The sequence below is a fragment of the Leucoraja erinacea genome, chromosome 10 (assembly GCF_028641065.1).
Source record: "Leucoraja erinacea ecotype New England chromosome 10, Leri_hhj_1, whole genome shotgun sequence".
Taxonomy (NCBI): Eukaryota; Metazoa; Chordata; class Chondrichthyes; order Rajiformes; family Rajidae; genus Leucoraja; species Leucoraja erinaceus.
Genome location: NC_073386.1, coordinates 31,047,953 through 31,067,090, shown reverse-complemented (window position 1 = coordinate 31,067,090; position 19,138 = coordinate 31,047,953). Strand labels below are relative to the sequence as shown.

Genomic DNA, 19,138 nt, shown 5'->3' with positions numbered 1-19,138 from the left:
CCGGACTGTTTGTTATGTTGACAGGGTACAATTGGACATGTCCCAAATGCCAGGATCCTCCCCAGATTGTGTCAAGTTTCTGAAGCCTGAATTATTTTTGGAGCCATTATGTCCTGTGCCTGCGGATGTACTTGAAGTGCAGAAAATAGCCACGATGACCTTCAGGGTCTTCTGCCTCATTAAGAATTAAAACATTTGAGACAAACTGACAACTCTTCTGACAGTGCTATTTATCACCCAATGACCATTACAGACTATAAAATTTTAATAGGTCTGGCTGCCCAAAGCGATACTGGACACTAAAGATGAATTGGCATGTGGAATTAGCCAGAAAATACTATAATTGTCAAGACTGATGATCATTTCAACAAAGTGAGCTCCTTCAAGTGAAAAATAATTCTGATTAACTTTTTGGCTCCATTAACTGGAGCACAGCCCTAAGCAAACTGTGTGCATATCTAACGCTTCCATTACTGTACTTAGCTGATAGTGGGTATTCTAAGTACATATGTAATGGCTTTTAACCAACCCGTCATATTTGAGAGTATGCTGCCATCAATGCTGCTTCTCTGGTCCAGTGCTGCCAAAGTGCAGGACTATCAAGTACTTCATCTTTTGCATAAAATAATGTATCTGTCAAAATCTGGAAACAAATGCCAAACAGTGGAGTGATAACTGGAACTGAGCTATCTCCTCAAGCTTCATTTCAGCTGAAAATCTCACTCAATTTGTCTGTGCAGTGAAACAGGAAAAGGATAATGCAGCAGTACTTCCAATCTTGGAATATTGCAGAACATAGCTTTGTAATATTGGTGGATGCCATATTTTCTTGTAACATAATTCCAAGAAAGTGTAACCAGTAGTTCGTAACTATACTATATCATTAAATTATAGAATGGAAACATTTGTGCTCAGTGTTTTCTGAAACATGCTAAATATTCAATACATCCTAAATATTCAATAAATCCTAATTATTGCTTCTCCTCAGTTTTCAATACAGATTGTAGTTACTGAATTGCTAAATGCCTTGAATATAGGTTCATATTATGATGTAATTATAGATAAATGAGAACTCCACTTATAATTACACTTTCAAAACTCTTAATTGGAAAATATATTAATCTCTCCCATTAAATCTTAAACCGTGAGAAGTGTTTTTCATTCTGAACCTTGGTTGATTTTGTACCTGATACTTAGCTTGGGTGTCAATATCCCTTAAAGATGGATTAGGATCAAATGCAGGATGTGAATGGTACCATCCAACAATGCTGTATCCTCTTCCAGCTAGAGCCTCTGATGCTTGAGTTTGTGATACCGGATCCATTTCACACTGAAGTCCTGTGCTCAGGCTGTTGCATGGCTCTGCCACACAGATCTGTTAAGAAATAATCTATTACTTTATATTGATCTTTTTCACAAGGTGGGTGGCCAAAATAATTTTCCATAGTGCTTTCTTATAACTATTATTCTCTTAAATGAGCAATTTTGTTTCCATTAATAATGCTTTCAGCATCACGTAATATTTGGCATCCCCTTTCTTGTGCTAATTTTAATGATCTTTTGCAAGACTGTTAATACTGCTGCTGCAAGATGATGCACTAAATTTAAACAGACCATAAGAATGTGCAGACACAAACAACTGCGAGTACTGGAATCTTGTGTAAACACTGTGCTGAAGTAATTCAACAGATCAGACAGCATCTCTGGAGGACATGGATAGGTGACATTTCTGGTCGGGACCCTTCTTCACACTCAGAATATGCATGAAACATTCCTGCCATAAAATACCATAGGTTGGTGGACAACGAAAATCTTCTTAGTTTGAACACTGTAGAACATGTAGATGTTTATAGCAACACTCAGATCAACAATACTTTGGGAATATTCAGAAGGCTGCAATCAAACTAATATATTTATACACAATGCATGGAAATGAAATTATTGACACAAGAATTTGTAGTTGAAATAAATTTTATCTGATCGGTTTGATGGGGATTAGACAATAGACAATAAACAATAGGTGCAGGAGTACACCATTCGGCCCCACGAGCCAGCACCACCATTCAATGTGATCATGGCTGATCATCCCCAATCTGTACCCCATTCCTGCCTTCTCCCCATATCCCCTGACTCCACTATCTTTAAGAGCCCTACCTAGCTCTCTCTTGAAAGTATCCAGAGAACCTGCCTCCACCGCCCTCTGAGACAGAGAATTCCACAGACTCACCAGTCTCTGTGAGAAATAGTGTTTCCTCGACTCCGTTATAAATGGCTTCCTCCTTATTCTTAAACTGTGGCCCCTGGTTCTGGACTCCCCCAACATCAGGAACATGTTTCCTGAGTCTAGCGTGTTCAAGCCCTTAACAATCTTATATTTTTCAATGAGATGCCCTCTCATCCTTCTAAACTCCAGAGCGTACAAGCCCAGCTGCTCCATTCTCTCAGCATATGACAATCCCGCCATCCCGGGAATTAACCTTGTAAACCTATGCTGCACTCCCTCAATAGTAAAAATGTCCTTCCTCAAATTAGGGGACCAAAACTGCACACAAAACTCCAGGTGTGGTCTCACTAGGGCTCTGTACAACTGCAGAAGGACCTCTTTGCTCCTATATTCGATTCCTCTTGTTATAAAGGCCAACATGCCATTCGCTTTCTTCACTGCCTGCTGTACCTGCATGCTTACTTTCATAGACTGATGTACGAGGACCCCCAGATCCCGTTGTACTTCCCCTTTTCCAAACTTGACGCCATTTAGATAGTAATCTGCCTTCCTGTTTTTGCTACCAAAGTGGATAACCTCACATTTATCCGCATTAAACTTAATCTGCCATGCATCTGCCCACTCCCCCAACCTGTCCAAGTCACCCTGCACTCTCATAGCATCCTCCTCACAGTTCACACTGCCACCCAGCTTTGTGTCATCTGTAAATTTGCTAATGTTATTTTGAATCCCTTCATCCAAATCATTGATGTATATTGTAAATAGCTGCAGTCTCAGCACCAAGCCTTGCGATACCCCACTAGTCACTACCTGCCATCCTGAAATGAACCCGTTAATCCCTATTCTTTGTTTCCTGTCTGCCAACCACTTCTCTATCCATGTCAGCACTCTACCCCCAATACCATGTGCCCTAATTTTGCCCACTAATCTCCTAAGTGGGACCTTATCAAATGCTTTCTGAAAGTCCAGGTACACTACATCCACTGGCTCTACCTTGTCCATTTTCCTAGTTACATCTTCAAAAAATTCCAGAAGATTAGTCAAGCATGATTTCCCCTTCATAAATCCATGCTGACTCGGACCAATCCTGTTATTGCTATCCAAATGAGTGGCTATTTCATCTTTTATAATTGACTCCAGCATCTTCCCCACCACCGATGTCAGGCTAATTGGTCTATAACAGGCTAATTGAACTATTCTCTTCAATATTACTAAAATCATCAATAGAAATGTTATTTTTGCAAAACAGTATTAAAAAAATGGAGGTGCTCAAGAAGGATCTAAACTGGCTGCAGCATAATTTCTCAACCTCAGGATAGAGAACAATCAATACTGACTGGAACCTAAATTCTCTCTTTCAGGCTTCATGGGTAAGACAGGACCATTGCCCAGAATCTGCCAGAATACATTTGAAGAAATGTTCCCAATAGACATTGTTTGCATGCTCATGCTCTACCCAGCACTTGATGGATAACTTAATAACAATTGTAACAACAAGCAGTGTAGAAAGCGAATGGCATGTTGGCCTTCATAACGAGGATTTGATTATAAGAGCAAAGAGGTTCTTCTGCAATTGTACAGGGCCCTAGTGAGACCACACCTGGAGTATTGTGTGCAGTTTTGGTCTCCAAATTTGAGGAAGGACATTCTTGCTATTGAGGGAGTGCAGCGTAGGTTCACACGGTTAATTCTCGGGATGGCGGGACTGTCTTATGCTGAGAGAATGGAGCGGCTGGGCTTGGAATTTAGGATGAGAGGGGATCTTATTGAAATATATAAGATTATTAAGGATTTGGATACGCTAGAGGAAGAAAACACGTTCCCAATGTTGGGGGAGTCCAGAACCAGGGGCCACAGTTTAAGAATAAGTGTTAAGCCATTTAGAACGGAGATGAGGAAACACTTTTTCACACAGAGAGTTGCAAGTCTGTAGAATTCTCTGCCTCAGAGGCTGGTTCTCTGGATAATTTAAAGAGTGCATGATAGGGCTCTTGAAGATAGCGGAGTCAGGAGATATGGGAGAAGGCAGGAACGGGATACTGATTGTGCATGATCAGCCATGATCACATTGAATGGTGGTGCTGGCTTGAAGGGCCGAATGGCCTACTCCTGCACATATTGTCTATTGTTCAGGGATGCAATCATTATTTTATTGTAAGTGTGTATTAGCATACTAAGGATTAAAAAAAAAAAAAAATTACCAATAAAGGACCCAGTCCTATCGGTGGCACTCACATAAAACCTTACATCCTGACTTGGTCTTGGCACTGGGAGAGGGTGATGGAAAATAGAGAATTACAAACTAATGAAAATACATCTTACCTCTAATACTCCCTTCCCTGAAGAATATCGGCCACCTAATAGGCCGATTACTTCTGCCATGGACACATGGGCATGCTATATTGGAGTAAATAACATAATTTCTATCAGACAAAAAATTGCAGCTCAACAAATAAACATGCACCCAGACTATTTGGACTGTGGAACACTGCAGAAATATTTTGCCATGAATGTAACATGAAGTGTAACAGAAACACTTACATACTAATGCAAGTAGATTTTTTTTTAATTATTATTTACTATGCACTCTCATTTCCAGGATTACCAAATTATTTTTTAACAAACCTATGGATAATTCAGTAAAAAAAAACCAATGCACAATGCATATTTGAAGGTTGGTATAATACATTTTGCACAGACTAGTCAATCTGGATTGGATTTTGATTTATGCTTTCAGTGAGGTTGGCTGTTTGTATCATTTTCTGCATAACTTTGACAATGCTTGTGTTCTTTCTCGAAGACATCAAACTAAAAAGCCCACCACAAAGAAAATGGCCATTCAGCAATACAACAACAAGCACATTTCAACATTCACCTGTAAAATGATAAAATATCCTAAAAATCCATTTCAGGAATTTTGTCAAATAATGTGTGACACCTTGACGCTCAAGAAGCTATAAGGTCAGATGCAGACATCTTAAAGAAGAGTTGACAGGCAGAGTGTTCTCGGAAAGAAATTAGGTATCATGGCATTGAAGGAGATAATTAGCACTACAGCAATACAGTAAGTCCCATTCCTAGCAAGCTCCAGGTTTTTACTACGGGTCAAAACCCTTCTTCAGACTGATTACAGGGGCAGGACGGCAGGGGAGGAGGGGTGGAGTGGAGATGGGAGTATAGCCGAAATTAGGTGAGCAGAGACATGGGGATTTATTGATGGGTAAATTGCTGGACAATGGCCCAAGATGAAACAACAGATGTGAGCCCAAAGGTGAGAGTTGCTAATTGTGAAACAAGGATAGAAATATTGCAAATTGTGAGGCCGGTGGAAGGGATGCAGGGATGTTGTATGTATTAGGCAAAAATAATATTATGTCTGTTATTATATAAAAAAACACTTATATAATATTACTTAATTTACAAATTAGTAGCAACATAAACTGCCCATTTAAAAATAGATGTCCTTTTTGCTTACCATATCCATCACGAGCAATGCCTCCGCAGCTACCTTCACCTGAAATGGCTCCTGGAAAAGAAAGTTTATATGCCAACAAATATACCAGAATTATATAAATAAAATGTAATCAATTATTTGTCATTGTTAGCTGACAAAAACAGTTCAAACTCATACCAGTTTGTCTTCACTGAAGCAGAGACATGGAATCAGCTGGAAAGGATCTAAAGAGCTAAGGAGAAAATGAGACAAACATTTGAAGACTTGCATTGCACCAGGATGGAAAACCATAATTGAATATAAATCAGGATTTAAATAGAACTTTGTATCTGCATATTTATAAAGGGTTCTGGCTTTCTCCAGATGACTCAATGCGAAAACTTAACAAATGGTAGTGATTTTACTAACAAAGTGATCAAATCGTGAAATGGGTCATCAGTGGAAGTTTGCTTAACATACGTGGAGACTGGCTCAACAATTGTCATCCCATTGTAGTTTGCTAACTTTTGGCTGCAAATAGGATAGTCTATGGAGAGGAGTTATCATCATGGGAGGAGAGGAAGCCTTGGGTAATAGCCCATATTATTCTCCTGAATCTAGAGAAGCAGTCATACTTCTCCAGAACCACGAGTAAAGTAAACTCTCAGGTTTTCAAATGTTCAGTGCACTATGAAGGTTGAGTTAATTGGGCTTTGTGGATACTCTTTCCTTTTTGTGGAAGGTTTTATAGGTAAGTCATTGATGCACAGCATTTGGTAGTGATATATTGGAATTCTGCATTAAGGTCTGTGATCAGTGGTGTTCAGTGCTGGGACCTCTGTTGCTTGTGGTACATAATGCCCTCCATAATGTTTGAAACAAAGACCCATCATTTATTTATTTGCCTCTGAACAACACAATTTGAGATATGTAATAGCAAAAATAAAGTGCACATTGTCAGATTTTAATAAAGGCCATTTATATACATTTTGGTTTCACCATGTAGAAATTACAGCAGTGTTTATACATAGTCCCTCCATTTCAGGGCACCATAATGTTTGGGACACAGCAATGAAAATGAAGTAGTCATGTTTTGTATTTTGTTGCATATCCTTTGCATGCAATGACTGCTTTAAGTCTGCGATTCATAGACATCACCAGTTGCTGGTGTCTCCTCTGGTGTTGCTCTGCCAGGCCTGTCTTGCAGCCATCTTTAGCTTATATTTGCTTTGGGCGCTAGTCCCCTTCAGTTTTCTCTTGGCATATAAAAGGCATACTCAATTGGTTTCAGATCGGGTGATTGACTTGGCCACTCATGAATTGATTATTTTTCAGCTTTGAAAAACTCCTTTGTTGCTTTAGAAGTATGTTTGGGATCATTGTCTTGCTGTAGAATTAACTGCCGGCCAATGAGTTTTGAGGCATTTGTTTGAACTTGAGCAGATAGGATGTGTCTATACACTTCAGAGTTCATTATGCTACTACCATCAGCAGTTGTATCATCAATGAAGATAAGTGAGCCAGTTCCTACAGCAGCCATACATGCCCAGGCCATTACACCCCACCACCGTGTTTCCAAACAGTTGATTTTGGTAAGCCTAAGGTTTGGCTGATGTCTTGAACAGTTTTATTCTTGTTTCTCACTCATAACGGCTTCTTTGGCTTTCATTGGCACAACTTTGGTCCTCATATTGATAAACAGCAATAACGGTTCCGAAAGGTGATGGAAAAACTGAAGGAAAGACTAGGTGCTGAGAGCTCTCTTATACCTGCATTAAGGAGGCAATTAAACACACCTGAGCAATTACAAACACCTGTGAAGACGTGTCCCAAACATTATGGTGCCTTGAAATGGGGAGACTATGTATTAACACAGCTGTAATTTCTTCATGGTGAAACAAAATTGTATAAAAGTACCTTTAAAAAAATCTGACAATGTGCATTTTAACCACACACAATTGTTTCTGTAACAAATCTCAAATTGGGGAGAACAGAGGCATAGCTTTGAGAGGGGCAGTCTAAAGAAGATGTGTAGGGCAGGCTTGTACCTCCTCAATTGACGTGGTCCTCTTGGTGGTTTGGGAGATTTGTTCAACTCTTCTTTATGCCTTTTGGCCAGTTCTTCTGCCGTGAGATGCTAAAAACAACAGAACAAATATTCAATGTTATCCATCGATCTGCTGAAATTCTAAGTTAACAGTCTGACAGTAATAACTCTAAGTATTATTGGGTAATACATGGGTTATTGAGTTGCGACTTTGGTTTGTTTCCAGTAAAAATGGTGAGTAGTTTACTGGGCATTCTTCCAAGGGAAAAAAAGTTCAATCGCCAGGGACATTCAGGTGCTTTAAAGGTTACAAGGTGCGTTACCGATACTCAGCAGGCATTCTTTGACATACACCATCATCTAAGTCACATTCCACCCGGACTTGGAAATAAATTGGTCTTTCTTCAACAAAACACAATTATTCAACTCATTCAAACTCTCTGTCCAACAGCATGATGGGAGTAGCTTTGTCATGGGGACTGCCGCAGTACAGGCAGCTATTGAATACTGCCTATCTGGATGGAGTTTATATGTTTTCCTGTGACTGCATGTGTTTTCAACGGTTACTTCGGTTTCCTCCCACACTCCAAAGAGATACAGTTTTGTAGGTTAATTAGCTTCAGTAAGTTGTAAAATTGCCCCTAGTGCGGATGTTAGTGCAAGCAGTGATCACTGGTTGCCATGAACATCATGGGCCAAAGGGTCGGTTTCTGTGCTATATCACTAAAGTAATCAATGGAATTGCAAATTGAGCTCAGTTATTTCAAGTTTTGATTTGCAAACTTTGATTTGATTTGCAAATTCCATTGATTTGTAACATTTGGAATGTTCCTTGGGAATTATCATCTTTGAAGCCAACTTTTCTAGTGCTATCTTTTTGACAAATATTTATTTCCTTTAATTCCTCTTTCTTATTAAGCCCTTGATTCTCTATATCTGCCATATTTTGTATTTCTCCCAGGAAGACAGAAGCAAAGGGTTCATTTTTCTGCCTTTTCCTTATTTTCCATTGGAAATGTTCCTGTTCCAATTTGTGATGAGCGTACATATACTTTAACATATTTTCTTTTTCACGTACCATACATTTACAATCCATTTCTATGCTTCTTGCAGAGATATTCTAAGTTAATTTTCTTTTCAATTTCTTAAGTCTTCCTTTTTCTGTGTTCTACAATGCTCCCATTCCTCAAACAAGGCTGCCATTTCTGGCAACTTTATATGCCTTTTCTTTTGATATAATACTATGTTTAATTTCTCTTGTCAGCCATGGAAGATTTTTCTTTTTGAGATTTTATCTCATAACTGATTTTGTCTTTTCAACTTATGTACATTTTTCTTTGATTACTAATTGCTGTGTTCCAATATCATACCTTTCAATGTATTCAAGTAACCACAGCCAGGTCTCCTCACATAGCTTCACAAGTTGTTTTTTTCAATTTAAGATCCTTGGTTCATACTGAACGACAACACTTTCAAACTCAATACAAAATTCAATTATTTTCCCGGTTGAGTTAAATTCAACTCTTTTTTAAAAAGATATATCTAATTTTCCAAAATGTCAAGTATCAACTAATTTCATAACTGAGGTAGCTCCTTAAGTATTGACAATTATGTCATGTGTACTGAGATACAATGAAAACCTTTGTTTCCTTTGTATTGTAAAGTCGTAAAGTAAATTTTATTTATATAGCACATTTAAATCAACTCTCGTTGAAACCAAAGTGCTTTACATAAAATAAATAATTACGTTTCCGTACATCCATAGAAAAATTAAAAAAAAGAAAAATGACACAACACATTATAGAATTCAACATCAACGTCCCCACAACAAAATCAAAATTTTCCACTGTGGGGAAAGGCCTCAAAAAGTTAAGTCCTCTTCCTCTGTGATCACCCGAGGTCGGGGCCTATTTGTGGCCTCCGCAGCCAGTCCGATGTTTTCAGGCCCTCTTGCTGGGAAGCTGGAACTCCGGCGTCGGGTGAACACTCCTCAGCGGCTTGGAAATGTCTGGAGCGGCCGCACCCTCCCCGGAGACCGCTGCACCCGAAGTCCTCAGGCCGCGCTGGTTGGAGCTCAGACTCTGGCGATCTCGGATCCTAGGCTCCGCGGTGCTTTAAATCCAGCGCCTCCCGCGGCTGGACGCCCGCAAGCCACAGCTCCTGGGATGTTGGAGTCGGCGGTCACAGCAGTCCGGAGCTCACTGCACGGCGACCAGGTAAGGCCCAGCGCTGTGCTGCCACCACCAAAGCTGTAGTCTCGGCCGGTCCCGACAGGAAAAGCCGCTCCAGCCTCGATGGTAGGCCGCGAGGAAGTGGCGAAGAAGCATCTCAGAGGGAAGCCGCCTCTTCGACCAGTTAGGGACTAGGAAATAAAGTTTCCCCCTTCCCCTCCCCCACCCACCACACAAAAGACCTCCAACTGACACTTGTTTTTTAACAGGACTAAAATTTTTTTAAAAAGAGTGAAAGGGAGGACTGCAGGCAGAGCAGCCATACACAACGGCGCCCCACTCCTGAAGTCCGCCATCTATATTCTAGTGTATGGTTTGGTTGCATTCATGTGTGGATGATTTTTCTTGGATAGCATGCAAAACGGAATACAGAATGGCAAATTATAATCAAAACCTAAGTAATTAAGATGTGACATTTTCACTTTTGGTTTTATTACTGCATAATACTAAATTGCACAGATTGATCTAAGTGAATATGATACAATTGCTTTCGCTATCCTCAGACTTTGCGATTCAAATCAAGCCTATCATTACCAAGTGTTTGCTTGGTCTAGAGCGACACAAATATTTGGTCTAATTGTAAGCGACTATTTTGTTTCCTTTCTCCAGAATAAACTATAAGCAGGATACGTGTTTTTCAAAATCTGCATTGAAACAAGAGCATCTCCTAGTCACTGCCTACTTTAACAACCATTTTCTATTTTCAATGCAGTGCTCTCCACAATGTTTGGGACAAAGATGTATAAAAATGGCCTTTATTAAAACCTGACGATGTGCACTTTAACCACATGTGATTTTTTTCTATTACAAATCTCAATTTGTGGAGTACAAATTAATGAGTCTTAGTTCCAAACATTATGGAGGGCACTGTACATGATTTATAAATTTGGAAACTTACTCTGAACTATGATGTATTTCTTACAAATTGAGGCAAATACATTATTTCAATTATCTGTAGTTAGTATAGTACACAGCGAATACCCAGCAAATATAAACATGCACACCCAACACCCAAGATGTTTTAATAAAACAGGAGGTCCGATCATTCATTGCAAGCCCCTTTAAGTACCTCAAAGGTTTGTCCCTCCAAATCCTTTGCTTCACGCCAATTCCCCCAAGGGTCTCGCACACGTCGTCTTCTGGTACGCTGCAATAAATAAGGAATGACAACATGTAAAATGATATCCAATGCATTTATAAAAATCTGTAAAGTCAAGTGCATACTTCCCTTCAAGCAATATATTAATCTCCACAGCAGCCTGCCCTTTTTGCTGAGACAACAAGTCAGTCTAAATAACACGCCATCAAAACAATTACCAAAAGTATGGTGTTCTCAGCCAATCAGATATATTGTGCACAACTTGGAATTCAGAAAAAATAATAATTTAGAGGAAGTATATCCTGAAGGATCTAGGCTAACAGTGTAAGTGAATAGACATTAATCATTAGTCTGAAGAAGGGTTTCAGCCCGAAACTTTGCCTATTTCCTTCGCTCCATAGATGCTGCTGCACCCGCTGAGTTTCTTCAGCATTTTTGTGTACCTTTAATCATTATAATATAGGGTGAAAGAACCATAAAACAAGAGGTTATAGTTTTAATCAATTGAGGCACAAAGTATGAAAGAAATGGGTTATGTCTAATTCATAAGTTTATGTTCTTAAGTTATGAGAAGATTTAGGTCATTCGGCCCATCATGTCCACTCTGCCAAACAATCACAGCTGATCTACCTTTCTCTCTAAATTCCATTCTCCTGCCATCTCCCCATATTTCCCCGACACCTGTATTAATCAAGAATTTGAAATTTGAATTTGAACAAGACATTTGCCAGCAGTTGTAATAGAATAGAGGGGGAAAAAAAGTTTTGTTTATTTATAATGATTTCTTTTCAGTGGAATAAAAGTAATGAATTCTCAAATTTATGAATAGTTTTGAAACAGTAGTGAACTTTTATTCCCCCACCAGTTGACAAATATGTGACAGATCAGTGCTGTACATGCAGTAGAAAGGGAAATGATAAAAAGAGGTACGTTTCGAGAAGAAACACTTCAGAATACAAAGCTTATTTTTGAAGTGATTACTTAATTTTAAAATTACCGAAAGAGAAGAAAATAAATAAAATATAAATTATATATATATATGTATTATGGGAAATAAGGAGAGCATACTGTTGAGAGTAGAGACCTTAAAAAGCATTTGCCATTTTTCAACATCAACTTCTGCAATTCAAAACTTTATACGGGCTAAGCCAGTAAAGTTACAGACAGGATACAACGGAGCACAAGTTCAGACTAATAAAGCATCACTCATTCATAGCCAGTCTAACCAATGATGAATTACATTTAATACTTTTCCTAAGTTAATTGGTTGGTGATTCTGGTTTAACATGAATTATGAAATATTATGAGGGAATGCGGGCAATGACATGAATGGCTGTAAAATTCTATGATTCATCAAGATATGTTAAAACTAATTTTATTTGAATAGTTTTGGTATAAAAGGCTGCTGCAGTGTGGTGCTTCAATTACCATCTACATTCAACTCACCATTGACTGCAATCTCTGAGCAAGCATGTAGGTCTGTACACTGTCCTTCCCTTCTTCTCTATTGCGGGTTCGATCTGCAGGCCGTGGTCGATTATATACTGCTTGTTCTGTTGAAATGAACAGGACTAAGTAATTTCACTAAAAACAACATTAAAACCTGTATTTTGTGCCTCTAAAATGTATTCAGATTTAGATTTCTATGGAATTTCAATGAGAGCTTCAACAAAAAGTAAAAATCAATTTGTAAAGCTATCACTGTGTATCAGTGGTAATTTTTTTAATGAATTTTCCATCACTACTAAAATTAGAACAACTTATAACGCTGCATTTATGCTGTCAAGAAATAAGATCACAATAATACTCTCACATCGCAATGTTGAGCACATACATGCACACAAACACAGGCATTTGAAGGAGAGCAATTGTAAATCCTGACCAGATTCTTATACCCGATTACTACCACTTACTGTTGGAAACATAATTCTGGTTATTAAAAAATATTATCCAAATGGCATATCTATTGAGGTCATGGCAACACACATTAATCAATATCATAAATAGATAAGTTATTTGGCATCATATTAATATATCATGGTACAAGTATTTCTGCAATAACACAATAGACGCATGCCTAAGAATCGTTATGTCATAGAAAAATGTGTAATAAAAAACAATTATGTCATTGTGAAAAGGGGGTTAGGAAGCTAGAGTGTTTCAGACTTGCAATTTACAAAAGTAAAGGTCTTCTTAATACAATATGTCTATTTTTGTTATTACTAGCTAAAAATACTAAAACTTTAATAGGAGCGATTGCTTATGAGGTTCAATGATCATCCGAGGTGAAACCGACAATGTTCTTAAGAGACAATGGCATCTAGTTACCAAAGGGAAATGACACCAACAATTTTTTTTTCTCTCAACTGATCTTTCCCTGGCAGCTTTATTCTTACTTGTCAATTTCCTAATTCACCTTTAAGTGATTCTCAAGTTCCCAATCAAAATTAGGTTGTATCCAATTCGGACCACATAAGTATTGTTCCCTGATTCATTAATCATGCTTTATTACAGCCAACATTGTGAAAACACACATTGTGGCAGAATTATCTGGACCGTGCTTTCAGATGGGAAGAGTGAGGAGAAAAATTGATTTGTAAAAATCATCGTCAATAGTTTTAAAGAGGTAATTACTATGCTCTGTAGTAAATTTCCAACTTGATGGCGCAAAATGGCAGATTTTCAGAACTAATGCATGTTATTCCAAATAATATCCCAAATGCAAATGGGGTCTCCGTGAATTTAAACGGAATGTGAGAATGAAGCCCAGGTGAATTTATAATTAGTGTGGAAGCAGATTCCGGTGAGAATATAAGGGATGCAAGGTGGCGCAGCAGTGCAGCTCGCTTGCCAGAGACCTTGGTTTGATCCTGACTACGGGTGCTGTTTGTGCAGAGTCTGTACGTTCTCTGTCTGACCACTTAGGTTTTCTCCAGGTGATCCGTTTTCCTCCCACATTCAAAAGGTGTGCAGGTATGTAGGTTAATTGGCTTCTGCAAATTGGCCCTAATGTGTAAGATGCAAAAATGGGATAACATGGACATTGTGTGTGGGTGATTAATAATCGGCATGGACTTGGGTGGGGTGAAGCGCCTGTTTCCACGCTGTATCTCTAAACTCTAAAAGCACTGGAAAAAGGGCCACAGTTTAAAGTGAGACCAGGATGTTTCCCTTTAAATTTAGACACAAAGTGTCGGGGTACCTCAGCAGGTCAGGCAGCATCTCTGAAGAACATTTACAGGTGGCAGTTTGGGTCGGGACCCATCTTCAGACTGATTGTAGTCTGAAGAGAAATGTGTTTTTTTTGTGAGAGTTTGAAATAAGTGCTTGAAACGGGACCCAGGTGACTTCATAAAGAGCACTGGAAACAATCTCCAGTAAGTTTAGAGGGAGCACAGGAATAAGGTCCTCATGGGTTCAAAGACAGCATGGTAAACATCACCTGGTCAGTCCCGTGCCCAATCATCAGGTATCGGAAAAACTCAATAGTGGATGATCTGAGTTTTACTGAATGTGGGTGGGGCATTACTCAGCCACCAAGAGTCGCATTTCTGGTGAATCTTCTGTAATTTAGGATTTAGTGATTATATTGTACAGATTCTTGATTTAGCACATAGAACAGTGTAGCACAAGATCAGGCCCTTCGACTCACAATGTTTGTTCCGAACATGATGCCAAGACCATCACTTGTCTACCTGCACATAACCCACTCCTCTCTGTTCCCTGCATATCCATATTAAGTATTTTACATGCCACTAATGTATCTGCTTCAACCACTACTGCCAGTAGCACATTCAAGACACTCTGTGCAAAGAAAATTGCCCCACACATCTCATTTAAGCTGTATTAATAATTTAAAAGTTAATGTATTCTAATAAAATAATGCTTCAACATATATCAGTGGAAACAACAGCTGTTAGAATGTCAGATGCAAGTTTCAAACCTAATATTTTGGTGCGGAATAAAAGTAGTAACATTTATGGAACACTTAGAAGATTTGAATTAAAAATGACTATAGAGATACAGCACGGAAACGGTCCCTTCAGCCCACTGAGTCCGCACCAACCAGCGATCCCCGCACATTAACACTATCCTACCTACACTAGGGGCAACTTTACATTTTTCCCAAGCCAATTACCCTACAAGCCTTTACGTCTTTGGAGTGTGGGAGAAAACTGAAGATTCCTGAAAAAACCCAGGCGGTCACGGAGCGAACGTACAAATTCCGTACAGACTGCACCCATAATAGGGACCGAACCCGTGTATCTAGCACTGTAAGCGCAGTAAGGCAGCAACTCTACCGCTGTGCCACCCGGTAAACTTCCAGTTTTAAATATCTCCTCTATCCACAGAATAACAATTTGATTAAATAAATGTTCAGAAACATTTTTAATGCCAAATAATATGTTTTAAATCAGTTTAATTGATATTAAAATAGTTGCAGGATTTGGGGTTATGAGAATCATGCTGATGGAAGTGTTTAAACAGCATGAAGAACAGCGTGATTCCAGAGCTGATAGAATAAAAAAAGAGACAGCTGGTAATCACTGATAATACAGCAAGAAGAGATATTAGAAGACTCACAACGATTTTAATTTATACTAGAAATTCCTGATTAATACAACAAACAAAATTAATTGGGCACCTTATGGGCCTGTCCCACTTAGGTGATTTTTTGGCTGTCATGTTGCCGGCAGTCGCTTGAAAAAGCAGCAACTGGAACAGCAACAGTCAGAGTGGGAAAAACACACACACACACACACACACACACACACACACACACACACACACACACACACACACACACACACACACACAAACACACACACACACACACACACACACACAGTCACTTGACACACACACACACACACACACACACACACACACACACACACACACACACACACACACACACACACACACACACACACACACACACACACACACACACACACACACACACACACACACACGGGCAGGCGGGGGACAGGGCAAGCGGGGGGGATGGTGATACAGACACACACCGCGATGAACAGGAAGGGGGGAGGGGGGAGGAGAAGGAGTGGAGACAACTTTTAAGAAGCCAAAGATACACGGCTCTGAAGTTCGACGGACATTTAACATCGGTTATGCTTGGTTCTGAAAATTATTGCTTACGTTTTTATCCCCCAATGAGCCAATGAAATTCACCGGCCAGCACTGGCTACAACCTATGAGAACCTACGAGAACCTTCACCTTCCTGGCAACCCACTAGGACCTCCTGAAAACCCACCTACGGCACGAGAATTCTCGCTACTCTCCATGGCAGCTTCATTCTAGTCACTAATTTTTCAACATGTTGAAAAATTTGCGGCGATTCCCAGAATGCGGGAACTCCTCACGACCATGAAGGCGACTCCCCGACAACCACCCACGAACAAGTGGCGACTGCATAGACTCCTGCAGTTGCCTAAAAAGTCGCCTAAGTGGGACAGGCCCATTAGTTTCTCCTTAAAATGGAATGCGGAGAGTACTCCCAAATCCCAAGTCAGATTTGTTACAACACAGGGCTTTGTAATTCTGTGAAAAAACAATTCCCTTGGCTGGGTGCTGCTAACATTGGCTTTGTGTTTGCCAACTCAAGCATAGACAGTGGGCAGACTGAGGGCAACAAAGACAAAGAGCTGACAAATCGCACAGCTACATCATTTCATCGTGTAAAATCTGAACAACATATTTTACATTTATTTCACACAGAGGGTGCTGTGTAAATGGAATGAGGAAAGGGTAAAGGTTCTTGCCATTCCAACATTTAAAAGGCATTTGAACAGCCACATAGATAGACGGATATGGACGAGGCACAAGCAACTTGGTCGGCATGGATGAGTTAGGCTGAAGGGCCTGCTTTCACACTGTATAGCTCTAACTCTGTGAGACTTAATACACGTTAGGTATTATTCCCCAGCATCAAGAAATAAAGGCGGAGGGTTTGGAAGTCCATATCTTAGCCCACAGATATTTCTAATATTTTCTATTTTCATCTGCCATTTCTAATTTTCATCAGCCCACTTTTTAATCTCTAATATACCCCAATTTCAGGGTATATTACGTGCCATGCAGAACTGCAGCACACTTCAACCCTCTGCAGGAACATGCCAAAAATGGAGTCACAGCACCACCCAAAGGAAATATCAGACGCAGTTGCAATGCCACCGAGTCTAAAGGATTTTCTGGGATTAATTTTATCTTGCTAATGTATTGGGACAGAGGGCTAAGGGAAGAGAACGAGGGACTCCAATACATTTCTAGAAACTCACATGTTTGTGCAGTTTAGCTGGACCGGCTTGTAAGTGTTATTTCCGGCAACCATGTTGTCTGGGTTGAACAATAACTTGAACGTATCAATTTAATTCTAACATTTAAATTGACAGCAGAACATGGGGAAAAAGAGATTACAGAGTGTCGTTGAACAAATGATCTTTTCTTGCTCGGTTTATGCTTTTGGATGCCATAATGCAGATACTTGGAATTGCAGAGATAATTGTATTTGTTGAGTAGAGGAAGAGGATTCAAGAGGGTATGGCTGGGGAATGTCACAGAAGTGAATGGCAAGGAAATGGGTACCACTTTCCCAGATTCTGGACTGAACACAATTGCCTGTTTAAGAAAGGGGCGCACATTGGAATATTTATCTCTAGTCCATTCATACATTCAATGGGAGTGACATTATAAGTAACTGAAACATCAGACAAATGACCACTGGGTCATTCAAGAAAAGAAAATAGAAAATAGGTGCAGGAATAGGTCATTCAGCCCTTCGAGCCAGCACTGCCATTCAATATGATTAGGGCTGATTATCCCAAATCAGTATCCCATTCCTGCTTTCTCCCCATATCCCTCGATTCCATTAGCCCTAAGAGCTATATCTAACTCTTTCCCTTGAGGAACATGATGGTAAGCATAAACATGTTGTGCTGCTGCTGCGCTTTATGACTGTATGGTTTAAATTAGTTGCTGCAAGATCACTTCAGCTACCAAGCTTATTTAATGATGTATATTACAATGTCAAAGCGCACTTGCACATATCCGTGGATACTTGAGCCATGTATATGAAGGCATTTCCTTGTTTCCAAGTAGTCAGCTAAGAGGTAGAAAGAGATCAGGTATGATGGACTGCCAGAGGACATGGCATGCCTGAGAATCTTTTGCAGACCTACATGAAATTCTTTGTGTGGTTTACAGCAGCTGCCTGTGGATATACATTAACTGTCACCTGCAAGCAGCTAATTACATACAGCATCTGTGAAAAGACCAGTGCAACAAAACCATTAAATCATTCTGACTGGTCCCAATGCAGTCAAAGATGTTATAATTACCAATCCCAGTAAACACACTTTAGTTACCCATCTTATTTATTTGTGTGCTGCCTATTATAGGAAGTGCAAATATTTCCACCAGAGACTTGGAATGCTCCTGAGGACAGGTAGTCGGGGCGAGTGGTGACTTTGTCAACTATGGTGAAGTATTGTTTCAAGATCTAATTGGAAGCAGGTCTTATTCCAGTGGCTGGAAATGGCTGCATCATCACTTGAGATAATGGTGTTGACATGCTGAGGTATGTGCTCTACCAACTGCATTTCTCAGTGGATCCCTCCCCTTGTGGAGATGGAGGTCTGTGGTGGAGGCAATTGCTGCTCCTGCTGCTCTCATCATGATCCTCATCTGAAGGACGTCAGCATAGCTGGTGCTATGTTGATGTGTCCAGTCAGAGCTTTGAAGTACAGAACACACGGTAATTTCAAATTTATAAATACCAAAGGTATACTAAGTCAGCCTTCACAGGTTCTGTGAACAAAATCACTCTCCGGTAATAGAAGTAATTGTGAGCTTGCAGGAATTTCTAAATGGACGCACTTCAGTGAGCTCCAATGTTGTTATGTTATCATCCGGCATACACTAATGAGTCCCATAAATTCAAAAAAACCCAGGCACATTGATAAATGTACAAACTAAGATAAATATTGCTGCCATTGTGTATCAACTTGTTTGCATACAGGTTGATACACTTGAGATAGGAGGAATCTAGCTGGATGGTAAGGCTTTGCGGTACGCTTTCAATGT

At 39.7% G+C, this 19,138-nt stretch overlaps 1 protein-coding gene across 1 annotated transcript in view; it reads right to left on the bottom strand.

The window, feature by feature from the left end:
* mysm1 (Myb-like, SWIRM and MPN domains 1) overlaps positions 1-19,138 on the bottom strand; it is a 66,000-nt gene that overhangs the window by 20,304 nt on the left and 26,558 nt on the right. Inside the window, exons 10-16 of the mRNA XM_055641863.1 lie at positions 12,481-12,587; positions 11,005-11,082; positions 7,706-7,794; positions 5,856-5,910; positions 5,700-5,750; positions 4,547-4,621; positions 1,187-1,375 (exon numbers count right to left, since the gene is read on the bottom strand). Of these exons, the coding sequence (XP_055497838.1) occupies positions 1,187-1,375; positions 4,547-4,621; positions 5,700-5,750; positions 5,856-5,910; positions 7,706-7,794; positions 11,005-11,082; positions 12,481-12,587 (644 nt within the window). The remainder of the gene's footprint in view (positions 1-1,186; positions 1,376-4,546; positions 4,622-5,699; positions 5,751-5,855; positions 5,911-7,705; positions 7,795-11,004; positions 11,083-12,480; positions 12,588-19,138) is intronic.